This window comes from Syngnathus scovelli, chromosome 10, assembly GCF_024217435.2.
Source record: "Syngnathus scovelli strain Florida chromosome 10, RoL_Ssco_1.2, whole genome shotgun sequence".
Lineage (NCBI taxonomy): Eukaryota > Metazoa > Chordata > Actinopteri > Syngnathiformes > Syngnathidae > Syngnathus > Syngnathus scovelli.
Window position 1 is genome coordinate 11,041,287 of NC_090856.1, and position 13,714 is coordinate 11,055,000.

Genomic DNA, 13,714 nt, shown 5'->3' on the forward strand with positions numbered 1-13,714 from the left:
AGTGCATAGTTACACTTTGCGGATACCTGTGTCAACTGGGACAGGATGCGGGGGAGGGGGGGGGGGGGACTCGCTGAGCTGGCCCTTTTCAAAACGGCGGGGCCAGTGAAGGCGGAGATTCGTGGGGACGGACGGAGGAAGCAAGGAGGACGCGTAGTAAGGACATGGGTGGTGGAGAGACAGGCAGGAGGGGCTGGGGGTGGGTTGCCAGCATCTTAACAGTCTGCTTGTTTTTCTGTGCTGACTGCCTGCCAGTCAGAACGGACGATACACGAGGAGGAGTAAGGAAGGAAGGAGAGGAGAGGGCACGCTGTCTGAAGCTTTGCATCTCCTTTGCAGTCTGCTTTTACTTCAGGTCCTTGCAAGTCTTCCGGCTTGTCCTCATCGGCTTCCAGCTCGCCAAGTTTGACATCAAGCAGTCCTTCGATAGTTCTGCTCAGTCTGTCATGAGAGTGCTGTCTCAACCGCAGGTACACTCATCTGCTATTCTTCGTGTTGATTGTATTTTGTTATCAGATGAATTCTACCAATTGACCAATGTTGAAAATCAACTTTTCAACGTGCTGTGTTATCTGTACGTGAGCGCATGGACAGCAAGTGGGGGAGATCTTTGGCACCATCTGTGAGATCTTACCATGCGTGTCCGGAATGTATTGCCTGTCTGCATTTAAGAGCCTGCACTCACCATATGTATTGTTACAAGAGGTACATGATGAACTTTAAGCCCCAAAAGATTGATCACAAAACGACTTGTGTGGTATTCCAGCCTGCTTGCATCACCCCAAAAAAGTGTTTTGATGGTGTGTCTGTTCAAGTTTGACAGTAACAGTAAATGTTGAGTGCGCGAATCATCAACAATCAGCTTAATCTGACCTTGGGCAGATTTTGTGACAGATATGTTATTTGCGTGAAACACATGCACCATGCTCTTACGCACACATACACATGCACACACACACACACACACACACACACACACACACACACACACACACACACACACACACACACACACACACACACACACACACACACACACGCACACGCACACACGCGCACGCACACACACTCACAAAATGTTTGTCTGTCTTTGAAGCCAGCAATGAAAGCAACATTTGTGTCTTCCCAGCTTGACTCCTACGGCTCGTGCCCAACAATGACACTCGTTTAGCTGGGCGAGGTCGAGGAGTTATGACCAACAATCTTCACTCTTCTCGCTACGGTGGCCAAATGGCAACTGCCAGCATTTCCTTCAGGTCTTTGTGAAGCTTCTAGTGGTCATGACTGAGCTGGCCGCATGCAAAAGGGGGATGTCGGAAGACGAGTCTTGCTTGGGACAAGCTGTGAATGGAGAGTCCTCATCCAGTGACAGGGAGACGGATATATTGGAAGATGAGAATGACCAAGCAGCTCCTTCATGCAATATTTTCTCCCTTTCTACGGAGAATCTGCCAGAAGAGCCCAAATCAGCCCCTGCCGACTTCACTAACAGCTGCATTCAACAGGAACTACAATCCAAAAGCCAGTTCATGTCAAATGGAGAGTTCAGCGCAGAGCGAGAGTGGACTGAGAAGCCGTCCGCATCGCTGGCTCCTCAGGCATCGAGCATAGGGCCCAACAGCGAGGAAGCCAAAGCTTGCAGTCTTACACAAACCACGGACACAGAGTCTTCCCAAGAAGCGGACTTTGCTTCGTTGTCTTTAGACATCGATGACTCGATCGAGCAGTTGAACCAACTGATCCTGGATTTGGACCCCACATTCATCCCCATGCCGACCGGCAGCACACGCCTGTCACGATCCACCTCCGTCCAAAGCAGCGGCCTCAGTCAGAAAGGAGACGCCCATCTAACTGGTAAGACATCGGGTACTTTGGGTCTGCTTTGACCTACACCCAAACATCACAATCTGAAGTCAATGTAGCGCTTTGCTGAGGAGCTTTCCTTTCGCTTGAACGCTCTTTGTCCAGCAGATGTTCCACCATCTGTTCGTGCAGAGATGCCTTCTTTTGTCATCTGAGTATCTTGATTTTGTTGGATGATTCCATTTCAGAGCCTTAGCTGACTGACGGCCCTTTATGTGCCTCCCACATGGCCGTTTTTTACCTTTGGCCTGATCTTGTTGCTGTTTTGCAGGCTGGCAGCAGCAGAAGCAAATCAGTGATGTGACTGACTACTCCAGTTTTTGGATATACAACGCGGATTTTCCTGGTCCTAGGGAAGAAAGCTTGGGGGCCGGCCTGCTTGGCACTCCCTCCCATTTGTCATCACAGGTAAGCAGCTCGGAGGAACCCAGTACTGCACTTTTTCAAAGATGACTATCCAAAACCAGGAACAAACAAACAAACAAACAAACAAACAAACAAACAAACAAACAAACAAACAAACAAACAAACAAACAAACAAACAAACAAACAAACAAACAAACAAACAAACAAACAGTAGAATACGAAACAAGTAAAAGAAAAATCTCATGTTGCTCATTTTTTTCGGTCTCTCAGTCTCTCATTTTGTCTGGGTTGACATTATACGCTTCTGTTGGCATGAATAGCCTGCTTGTTTACACTCAAACAGTCAGTAAACACACTCACACACACACACGCACGCACGCACGCACGCACGCACGCACACACACTCACACACACACACACATACGTACACGCACACACGCGCATCACAAGACTGAAATCTGCTGATATGTGTGGATTTATTACCCCATAAGACTATCCATCCATCCATTTTCTGAACCGCTTAGTTCCCACGGGGGTCGCGGGCGTGCTGGAGCCTATCCCAGCCGTCATCGGGTAGTAGGCGGGGGACACCCTGAACTGGTTGCCAGCCAATCGCAGGGCACACAGAGACAGACAACCAATCACACTCACTAGGGACAATTTGGAGTCTTCAATCCGCCTACCAAGCATGTTTTTGGAATGTGGGAGGAAACCGGAGTGCCCGGAGAAAACCCACGCGGGCCCGGGGAGAACATGCAAACTCCACACAGGGAGGGCCGGAGGTGGAATCGAACCCGCACCCTCCTAACTGTGAGGCGGACGTGCTACACAGTGCGCCACCGAGCCCATAAGACTATGTGAAGAAAAAAAATTTGATCCTGGCCTGTCTTTCTGCCTCCTTCTCGTATCTGAAGTTTTACTGTGTCGACCGCAGCGGGCAAAGCCATCGCTTTGAATCGGTGCCAGCAACTCCGGCCTTTCCGCTGTCTCCTCCGACGCCTTACGGTAAGAAATCATGTCAACGCGTGGGCGGCTGTTGCTGTCTTCGGGAACCTTATCAGTGTCCCATTTCCTTTTTCCAGTTGAACACATGTCAGAGTTTCCTCATATCAAGACCGGCGGCCGATGGGGCCAATGCAGCTGGACACAAGGTAAACTTTCTCAGGAGCATTTTTGCGTATGCACCAGTGCAAGCATGGAGACAAGATTTTCTGCTTGACTGCTCAGGAAGTTTGGACTCAAACACACGCTCATGGCTGCCAGACAGGGTTCAGGAAATGCCTGGAATGTTGACTTGGCATAACACACACACACACAAACACACACACACACACACACACACACACACCTGGCAAGGCCGCTGCTGCTGTTGGTGGACAATGCAAACATGACTGTTTTGGGTGAAAGGCAGTCAACGCTCTGGCTTCACTATTGTCTTACTTGAATGGAGTAAAGCAAAATGACGTCTGAACATGCCTTCAGCTCACTTGGGACATGATGGTGAAGCGTGTGCCGTAATTCATAATCCTCGCGGTATTTTGATGAATCGTGCTACAGGCAGAACAGCTGATGCTGGATGTCTATAAATAGTTTGGACTGATAAAGGAAGAGCACTGCTGACAGGATGTGCAGGCACATCCTGTTCTGGGAGGGGACGTTGAAGAGGGTCTTTTGTTGCCGCCACATCCGGAGAGACCGGCGGCTGAATTTGCACTTATGTCACAAATCGACTCGAGAACATTCAATAACCAAACCGATTTGAAAGATCGATATGAGGATCCTCGGCTCGGTTGTCGAGCGAGTCCGACATTTCTCGTCACGTATAGCTGTTTACTAATGACCCAATGTGACGTTTGTGACGGTATGCAGCTCGCTAGCTAAAGGTTGCCCGTGTTTATCATACACAGAGGTGGGAGTGCATGTCGGAATTCATCCGTCCAGAAAAAGTGACGATGGATTCAGATAGTAGACAATTGCTTCCTGTTTACCACTTTAGAGCCAGATGACTGCCTGGGAAAGAATTTGACCCTTCGGGACACTTCCGCTCCCGCTTCAATTATTTTCATGTCGTGTTTACGTCTGATTACGTTCATGGCAAATGACCTGACGGCAATGTCAGAAGCCCTGACTGGGCTCCAGCAAAGTGCCACACGCTCTGCTGTCACGAGGACAAGCACATTCACTTTCAACATACTCCACATATGCTATAAATGCCGATAAAGTTCTGCAAAAGATGATTGGTTGTAATTTGCCTAACCATGCAAATAGCATTTCTGGAGGTGGATTGTAGGAATATAAACAGCATCCGTCCGAGTTTAACACGAGCAGATCCTATACAAACACTTGACTATTTGAACCCTGAGCGGTCAAAGGTCAGCAGAAAATAAAGTCAAGACGCTCGCTACGACTGCATTCACTTCTTGAGATGTTGGACTTGTTGGGATTGACGATGTATTTCTTTCTTTGAGCCGGACAGATGGACAGTGCTCCATTCCAGTTCATTCCAGTTTATTCCCTTTGTGAGCATAAGGCACACGCGTTCATGAATGCAACACAGTCCTGCCACCGGCATTGTAGGCAAATTTATGATGCGCTCAAATTGAACGCAGAGCAGCAGACGTACTCGCTTGGGCTCTGCGGGCTTTTGTCTCCGTGTCTCTGTGTTTGTAGTGAGCAGAAGGCGGGAGCGGACACGCATGCCCCGACAGAGAGGACCCCCCCCCACCTACCAGTTCAGCAGCACGGTTGCCCCCTTTTGTCTCCATTGCCCATAAAAGGCCACATGTCACCTTTGACCCCTGCAATTCATTCTGATTGGGGGAAAGTTCTCCCAGAGCCCAATAAAGAACAATGCTAAGTGGTCAGTCAGAGGAAGAGGGTGGAGGGGAGGTGGGTTCTCACTCTCCTCCTCCCCTTGCTTCTGTCCCTTCCTCCCTGGAAACCCATGAGTCGAGCCGTGTCACAACAAGGAGGAACAAACAGAGCGCTTCTTTTTCCATCTGGAATTGGCCATGGCCACGCTCTGCTCCAGAGTTTGAGCCCAACGGGGACTGCTTCCACGGGCTCAAGAAAGTCCGCTTGTAGGGAGTCTTTCGTTCAGCCTGCAACTGGAAGCCAGACAGAGAGAAAGAGGCCAACAGGAAAGTTGCCTTGTGTCGCACATCATGACCGCATCTCTTGGTATGTACAGCATGCGCACCCGTGTCAGACATTACATTCCTGGTCTCTCTCTTGCTCTCTCGAGGTGGGGACGGAGGCACCTTTATTTTCACTTTTAATCTCCTCCTTTGTGTGACTTTCTTTTACATGTTCGCCAGATGACAGAAGAAGCATTTATTTCATCTGCACTCCCCCCCGCTCTTGCCCAAACACGCTCAGCTCCAAAACGCCCACCCAGATGATTTTTGATTCGATCTAGGACACATCGTATACGTATTAATGACTTTACCGTCATGAGATTGATTTTATTATGTAGCGTTGAAATCTGCCTAAGTCCCATCCTTATGTATTTGGAAAGATTCTACTTTTCTTTGCTCAAACAGTTGGAAGAAAGAGAAAAGCCGCAATTGTAAAGCCCCATTCTCCGTGATGACCTAACCAGATGGGCAAAGACTCAGGAATTTTGAATCGTCTCAAAAACGTCTCAAACCTTTTTTTCTCTGTCTAACATATTGACCATTCTCATGACTCCAACTCAAAGTCTTTCAACTTCAACATGAATACAAGCATGACATTGCACAAGACTAAACCCATCTCTTGGTATTTGTAATATGATTGATGGAATGGATTCAACAAGACACAAATTCATGGCGTGATATTCTTTAATTTGCAGTAACTTTTTTCTGTTGACGTTGCGTCCCGTTGGCCATGTCTCTTCTGTGGGCTCGTCAGCTGGCTGCAACTTTGCCTCCTGAAAGCCTTTTGTCCAAAGATCAAGGCGGCAGAGCACAATGTGATTTACATCCGCCATTTGGAGGAATAGCGCTTTATGCTTAGGATCTTTCTTGGCCGAGTTGCTTCCATGGACTGTTTGTATGCTTTTCTGGGCATGTCTCTGAGGCAGTAGTTGTGATGAAGAAGCATCGGCAAGGTTTGGGACAGAAGCTGATAAAAATGGCTCCCTCTTGAGTATCACATCACAGATGCTCTCCAAGAGGAATCCCTTCAAGACACACGTGAGATGATGGAATGGACTCAAGGCATCGTATTGCCGCTTGGTAACGCTCACGTCTGTTGAAACAAGGCCGCTTTCTAAAGCAAATTCCTCCAACAAGAATTCCTCGAATCCAAAAAGTGGTGGGGGTACAAGGGGTGGGCGGGGTGTGTGAGTAGGGAGGGGGGCATGGTCGTGTGTCTGAACAAGGAGCCCTTTGACTCTCTTTGCCATGACTCATGCTACTCGGGGCCTGCTTGTGGCCTGAGGACGGCTGTGTTCATGTTTTCTGCATGATGCGGATTGTTTGAATATCAACATGTCATCGTGGCATGTTTGAGCCTTCCGCAGCTCTTGTGTTCTGTCAAAATGGACCGTACGTTGCAGTGGAATCTGCGTGTGACATCTATTTGAGTTTAACATTTGTTCAATCTTCAATTCATTTTTCAAGTGCAACGAAAACATTTTCTTTGGCCCACTTCAAAGTTTACTCTCAAAAAAGAAAATTGCTCCTTATAACATTTGACATCCTTTGCAGTTCTGCAGTACTGGTAGCCAGTCAGCATTTCAGCATCAGAACCGAAATGCTAAAAAATGCTATCTTTTTTTTTGTAATAGATTCCCGAAGTTTCTTGGACAGCGTAAACCATGGCGGCAACTCTCTTGACGGAGATTTGTTCACGTCTGACGTGTCGGTGAGCTCGGCTTCTTGTCCGCGGATATTTGGTTCCACATCTTCTGTGTCATCAAGCGGCCCCTTCCCGCATTTAGACAGGTATGCATTTAGCTGTCGTTATATTTTCAATCACAAGAAGGATCTTGCTCCAATGCTGAAGCTAATCCCAAATGTCCCAAATGTTCATCAGCTGCTCGCCGCCTCCCACGTGGCACCAGCAAACGCCAACCTCCTCACAACCCTCAACTCCCATCAAGCGCAGCACACCCAATGCCCTCGCTTCACCTCGGGCGGACTCGTCCTCCTTAAATGGCGATCTGGAGCACAGCCTGCTGCAGGCCGTGGAGGACCTGAGGGTCGGTGGGGATGGGGAGCTCCCCCCACTGTTGCCGGAAAAGAGGAGAGCGGCGGAAGATGGCGACCTTGGCTCCCGCTTGCCTTCTCTCGCCGGCTTTTCCTGTCCTCACAGTGAAGGCAGTCTCAGCCTTTCTTTCTCCTCACTGACCCCTGACCCCTTCAAAGATTTAAGCCGGACCTCATCACCCGGAGCAGGTACAAATCTATAAGAGGGCAGCTCCTGTATACTGGGGCATGGTGATTGTTAACTTGAGCATGTTGCAGTTTTTCTTGCAGTTGATGAAGCCTTTCTGTTTAATTTGTATTTGCTTTTAGAGCTTGGCAGTAAGCAGGACACTGTGAAATTTGTTCAGGACACTTCAAAGTTCTGGTACAAGCCTGACATTTCCCGAGATCAAGGTAAATATCACGTTCTTACCACTCACGTCCAAATAGTGGAAAAGGTGTTTTGCCATGCAGAGCCCACGACTTATTCTAACTCCCACTTTATCTTCTGATAGCGATTTCCGTGTTAAAGGATAAAGAACCCGGCTCTTTCATTGTCAGAGACAGTCATTCATTCCGCGGGGCTTATGGATTGGCGATGAAAGTCGCAACTCCGCCTCCATCTGTGGTGCATTACAGCAAGAAAGGTAGGTTCCTAATCCAGATCAAAACAAGGGATCCACTTTGCTAAATTTGTTCAGTAATGCCTTGTTTTGTCAATGTTTGAATGAATGTCAATGCGATGGATATTTTGTGTCTTTGCAGTTGGAGATCCATCCAATGAGCTGGTGAGGCATTTCCTGATCGAGTGTATGCAGAAAGGAGTCCGTCTCAAAGGCTGCCCCGACGAGCCGTTCTTTGGTGAGAATAAGAGGAATTGAAAGAATAAACACTGTGTCCCAACTGCGTTGAAATTGGGACAGTCATGTTGCTGAAAGCTGTTACGCCAGACCAAAGTGACTGATTTTCGATACAAACATTCCCAATTTCCCATCCGTCCATCCGTCCATCCGTCGGTCCGTCCGTCCATCCATCCATCCGTCCGTCCATCCATCCATCCATCCATCCGTCCGTCCGTCCGTCCGTCCGTCCGTCCGGCCAGACAGACAGACAGACAGACAGACAGACAGACAGACAGACAGACAGAAGTCAGTTGAGTGAACTGCGACATTACCAGCAGCTGCACTGTGCTGTTATGTAGCTCACTAGCTTCCCCTGCTGGTCACTGCTATCCAACACAGCTATCTCGTTCAAATGTCCATTCATCCGTCCGTCCGTCCGTCCATCCATCCATCCATCCATCCATCCATCCATCCATCCATCCATCCATCCATCCATCCATCCATCCAGTCATCGGGCAGAAGGCGGGGGACACCCTGAACCCGTTGCCAGCCAATTGCGTTGTACACAGAGACAAACAACTATCCACACTCGCACTCAGACCTACGGGTAATTTGGAATGTGCAATCAGACTACCATGCATGTTTTTGGGATGTGTGAGGAATCCGCAGTGCCCGTAGAAAACCCACACAGGCACGGGGAGAACATGCAAACTCCACACAACGAAGGCCGGAGGTGGAAATTGCACCCTCTGAAGTGTGAGGCGCATGTGCTAACCGGTGCGCCACTGTACCGCCCTGTTCAAACGTTTCTTGTGATTTTTTGCCCTTGTATTTAATGTTCGACATAGTTATGTATTCGTTTTTTTTCTGTCAGGAAGCCTCACCGCTCTGGTGTGTCAGCACTCCATCACACCGCTGGCTCTACCCTGCAAACTCATTTTGCCTGACAGAGGTAGGATGAACGTGGATGCCATGTCAAAGCGAGCATTGAAGAATGCACAACTTTATTAAGCTACTCATTGACCCAGTGAGCTAAAGCCAGAAAATAAATAAATAAAATAAATACTAAATAAATAGATATTAATAAATACAAAATAAACAAATAAATAAAATGAATACTAAATAAAAGCAAGTTGTTTTCACTGCACTTTCTGAAATTATTGTAATCTGGGAGACAATATGTGGCTTGTGCGTTTACGTTGGACTTCTTTTGTGACATTTTGTACCTGTCAGATCCTTTTGAGGAAATGAGTGACTCTCCTATAAAGACAGCAACAAACTCAGCAGCTGAGCTTCTGAAGCAAGGAGCAGGTACAAAAAAAATATTTGAGTGCATCTCAGGCATGTGAGCTAGCTTGGATCTTTGTGTTGACATGATGTCATTGGTCATTTTGTTAGCATGTAACGTGTGGTACCTTGGCTCTGTGGAATTGGAGTCTCTGACGGGGCACCAGGCTGTTCAGAAAGCTACCACGGTGACGCTCACCACGGACCCACCGACACCGTCCACTGTTGTCCACTTTAAGGTGTCAGCGCAGGGCATCACGCTCACAGACAACCAGAGGAAGTGAGTCAACTAAATGCTCCAGACGAGCTCAGAGTTCATCTTGTAACATCTCACTTGAACAAAAATGCACGTGTTGTCCCTCCAGGCTGTTTTTCAGAAGACACTATGCAGTCAATACCGTCATTTTCTGTTCCTTGGACCCGCAAGGCAGGAGGTGAGTCACGTGACACAACAAGACGGAACATGCTTGCAATCCCATTTCAGGAATGGTCTTGACACACAATAAAGGATGTCGACACATGACACATACACAAGTCATCTGATGACTGACAGTATTTCGCAACATGTTTAAGTGGAATCAGTCTTCATTGATAAAATCAGCATTTAAAAAAAAAATTGAGAAAGGGTTCCAGGACTCTTTAACGTTTACCTAGCACATGCCTCACATTCTGAGACCGAAGATCATTTGTCTTTCATATTGAGGAATGGCTGTCCCTAATCAATATTTTGTTCCACACAGATGGACGAGAGGAAGTGCTTCTACAGCAAAGTAAGTGTCTCATCCAGGGACCGCACATTTCCACCGTGCCATGTGATATTGTCGATGAAAGTCAGATGAAAGAAGTCCAGATTTGTGTAATTTTTGCTTATCTCATACATGGTGCCCTGTTTTAATAGATGATTTCCTTTTGTTCTCATGAAGTGTTTTTATCTGTACTTTTTTTTTTACTCATCTGCACAGGCATCTGACTAAAGGTGTTCCATAAATAATTAGTGTGAAGGCGAAGGCCTCATTATTATTCTATTCATCCGATTCACTTCATTACACTTATTCCACATATTTACGTGAGGAGTGCTTGCATTTTTCTCATTCCAAAGATTTTCCGTTTTCGCAAAATTTGCAAGATTTCGGCAAAATTTTCCCCATTCATTCTTGATGGCACATTCAACGTTTCACATTTACATCGTTCCTGTTTGAAATTCACATCATTCAGCTCATTCAAATCACATTGGAGAGGATTGTCAACATTACCAAGATTGCCACGTTTTAAAAATTTCACATTTTCACAAAATATTTGCAAAATTTTGCAAAATTTCCTTCTTCCGTTCTAATTTCTACATTTTTCAATCGATTCAACCCGTTTCAACTTTAATCTGTTCATCTTGTGCCTACCTATACCCAAACTTCACAGCATTGAAAAAATTCACATTTTCACTTTTGAAATTCACGCAAAATTCCGCAAAATTTAGTTATCCATCCATCCATCCATCCATCCATCCATCCATCCATCTTCTTCCGCTTATCCGGGGTCGGGTCGCCGGGGCAGCAGCTTTAGGAGGGACTCCCAGACTTCCCTCTCCCCAGCCACTTCATCCAGCTCATCCCGGGGGATCCCAAGGCGTTCCCAGGCCAGCTGAGAGACATAGTCTCTCCAGCGCGTCCTGGGTCGTCCCCGGGGTCTCCTACCAGTGGGACATGCCCGGAACACCTCCCCAGGGAGGCGTCCAGGAGGCATCCTGATAAGATGCCCGAGCCACCTCATCTGGCTCCTCTCAACGTGGAGTAGCGACTCTACTCCGAGTCTCTCCCGGATGACCGAGCTTCTCACCCTATCTCTAAGGGAGAGCCCGGACATCCTGCGGAGAAAACTCATTTCGGCCGCTTGTATCCGAGATCTCGTTCTTTCGGTCACGACCCATAGTTCGTGACCATAGGTGAGGGTAGGAGCGTAAATCGACCGGTAAATTGAGAGTTTTGCCTTTTGGCTCAGCTCTCTCTTCACCACAACGAACCGGTACAGGGTCCGCATTACTGCTGACGCTGCACCGATCCGTCTGTCGATCTCACGCTCCATCCTCCCCTCACTCGTGAACAAGACTCCAAGATACTTGAACTCCTCCACTTGGGGCAGGATCTCATCCCCGATCTGGAGAGGGCATTCCACCCTTTTCCGATCGAGGACCATGGACTCGGATTTGGAGGTGCTGACCCTCATCCCGACCGCTTCACACTCGGCTGCGAACCGTTCCAGCGAGAGCTGGAGATCACGGCCTGAAGAAGCCAACAGCACCACGTCATCTGCAAAAAGCAGAGACGTGATGCTGAGGACCCCAAACCGGACCCCCTCAACGCCTCGGCTGCGCCTAGAAATTCTGTCCATAAAAATTCTGAACAGAATCGGTGACAAAGGGCAGCCTTGGCGGAGTCCAACCCTCACAGGGAACGAATCCGACTTACTGCCGGAAATGCGGACCAGACTCTGGCATCGGTGATACAGGGACCGAACCGCCCTTATCAGTTGGCTCGGCACCCTGTACTCCCGAAGCACCCTCCACAGAACCTCCCGAGGGACACGGTCGAACGCCTTCTCCAAGTCCACAAAACACATGTGGACTGGTTGGGCGAACTCCCATGCACCCTCGAGGATCCTGCCGAGGGTGTAGAGCTGGTCCACTGTTCCACGGCCAGGACGAAAGCCACACTGCTCCTCCTGAATCCGAGGTTCGACCTCCCGACGGACCCTCCTCTCCAGCACCCCTGAATAGACCTTACCAGGGAGGCTGAGGAGTGTGATTCCCCTGTAATTGGAACACACCCTCCGGTCCCCCTTCTTAAAGAGGGGAACCACCACTCCAGTCTGCCAATCCAGAGGCACTGTCCCCGATGTCCACGCAACGTTGTAGAAGCGTGTCAGCCATGACAGCCCCACAACATCCAGAGCCTTTAAGAACTGCGGGCGGATCTCATCCACCCCCGGGGCCTTGCCACCGAGGAGTTTTTTAACTACCTCAGTGACTTCGACCCCAGAGATTGGAGAATCCGCCTCAGAGTCTCCAGGCCCTGCTTCCTCAATGGAAGGCGTGTAGGTGGAATTGAGGAGGTCTTCGAAGTATTCTCCCCACCGACTCACGACGTCCCGAGTCGAGGTCAGCAGCACGCCATCCCCACTGTAAACAGTGTTGACGTTGCACTGCTTCCCCCTCCTGAGACGCCAGATGGTGGACCAGAATTTCCTCGAAGCCGTCCGAAAGTCATTCTCCATGGCCTCACCAAACTCCTCCCACGCCCGGGTTTTTGCCTCAGCAACCGCCGAAGCCGCGTTCCGCTTGGCCATCCGGTACCTGTCAGCTGCCTCCGGAGTCCTGCAGGCCAAAACGGCCCGATAGGACTCCTTCTTCAGCTTGACGGCATCCCTTACCGCCGGTAAAATTTAGTTAATCCCTTCTAATTTCTCAATTTTTCAATGGATTCAACTTGTTCCAACTTTTAACTGTTCATCTTATGCCTACCTATTCCAAAACTTCCCACCTACAAAAAGTTCTAAATTTTCAACTTTAAAATTCACGCCAAATTTGAGAAAATTTCGTTTTCCCTTCCAATTCCTACATTATTTGATCGATTCAACTCGTTCCAACTTTCAACTGTTCATCTTTTGCCTACCTACTCCAAAATTCCACACTTACCAAAAATTAAAAACTTTAAATTTTGAAATTCACGCTAAATTTTACAAAATTTTGTTTTTCCCTTCTAATTTCTACACTATTTGACCAATTCAACCCGTTCCAACTTTAAACATCATTCTGTAGCATTCCCCAAGTATTTATTCAGCTTCTTCGCCTTCACGTGCAATTTCTCCAGAAATAGCAAATTCTAGTTATTGTTGTTATGTTTGGACATACAGTGCAAGTTCCCCAATGTGTCAAAGTCATTATCTTTTTTTTTTTTCCAGTGAACCCGCTCTTTCGTAATCATTTCAATTGACTCATGTTGTCATATTTCAATATCCTTGTTTGTCTTTCTCGCAGGATATTTGGGTTTGTAGCAAGGAAATCTCAGAGCGAGACTGAAAATATTTGCCATCTGTTTGCTGAACACGACCCGGAGCAGCCGGCCAGCGCTATCGTCAACTTTGTCTCGAAGGTCATGATCGGGTCGCACAAGAAGTGAGACTGAACGCCAATGT

The 13,714-nt window shown here is 48.0% G+C and overlaps 1 protein-coding gene across 1 annotated transcript in view; it reads left to right on the top strand.

Moving 5' to 3' along the window:
- The first annotated feature begins 185 nt into the window (after positions 1–185).
- tns3.2 (tensin 3, tandem duplicate 2) overlaps positions 186–13,714 on the top strand; it is a 14,143-nt gene continuing 614 nt past the window's right edge. Inside the window, exons 1-16 of the mRNA XM_049722039.2 lie at positions 186–470; positions 1,130–1,854; positions 2,135–2,271; positions 3,144–3,234; positions 3,312–3,380; positions 7,001–7,157; positions 7,249–7,610; positions 7,731–7,814; positions 7,916–8,047; positions 8,166–8,261; positions 9,117–9,194; positions 9,476–9,553; positions 9,641–9,809; positions 9,895–9,963; positions 10,270–10,299; positions 13,557–13,714. The exon at positions 13,557–13,714 is cut by the window's right edge and continues 614 nt beyond it. Of these exons, the coding sequence (XP_049577996.1) occupies positions 1,281–1,854; positions 2,135–2,271; positions 3,144–3,234; positions 3,312–3,380; positions 7,001–7,157; positions 7,249–7,610; positions 7,731–7,814; positions 7,916–8,047; positions 8,166–8,261; positions 9,117–9,194; positions 9,476–9,553; positions 9,641–9,809; positions 9,895–9,963; positions 10,270–10,299; positions 13,557–13,698 (2,268 nt within the window). The 5' untranslated portion in view covers positions 186–470; positions 1,130–1,280 and the 3' untranslated portion in view covers positions 13,699–13,714. The remainder of the gene's footprint in view (positions 471–1,129; positions 1,855–2,134; positions 2,272–3,143; positions 3,235–3,311; positions 3,381–7,000; positions 7,158–7,248; positions 7,611–7,730; positions 7,815–7,915; positions 8,048–8,165; positions 8,262–9,116; positions 9,195–9,475; positions 9,554–9,640; positions 9,810–9,894; positions 9,964–10,269; positions 10,300–13,556) is intronic.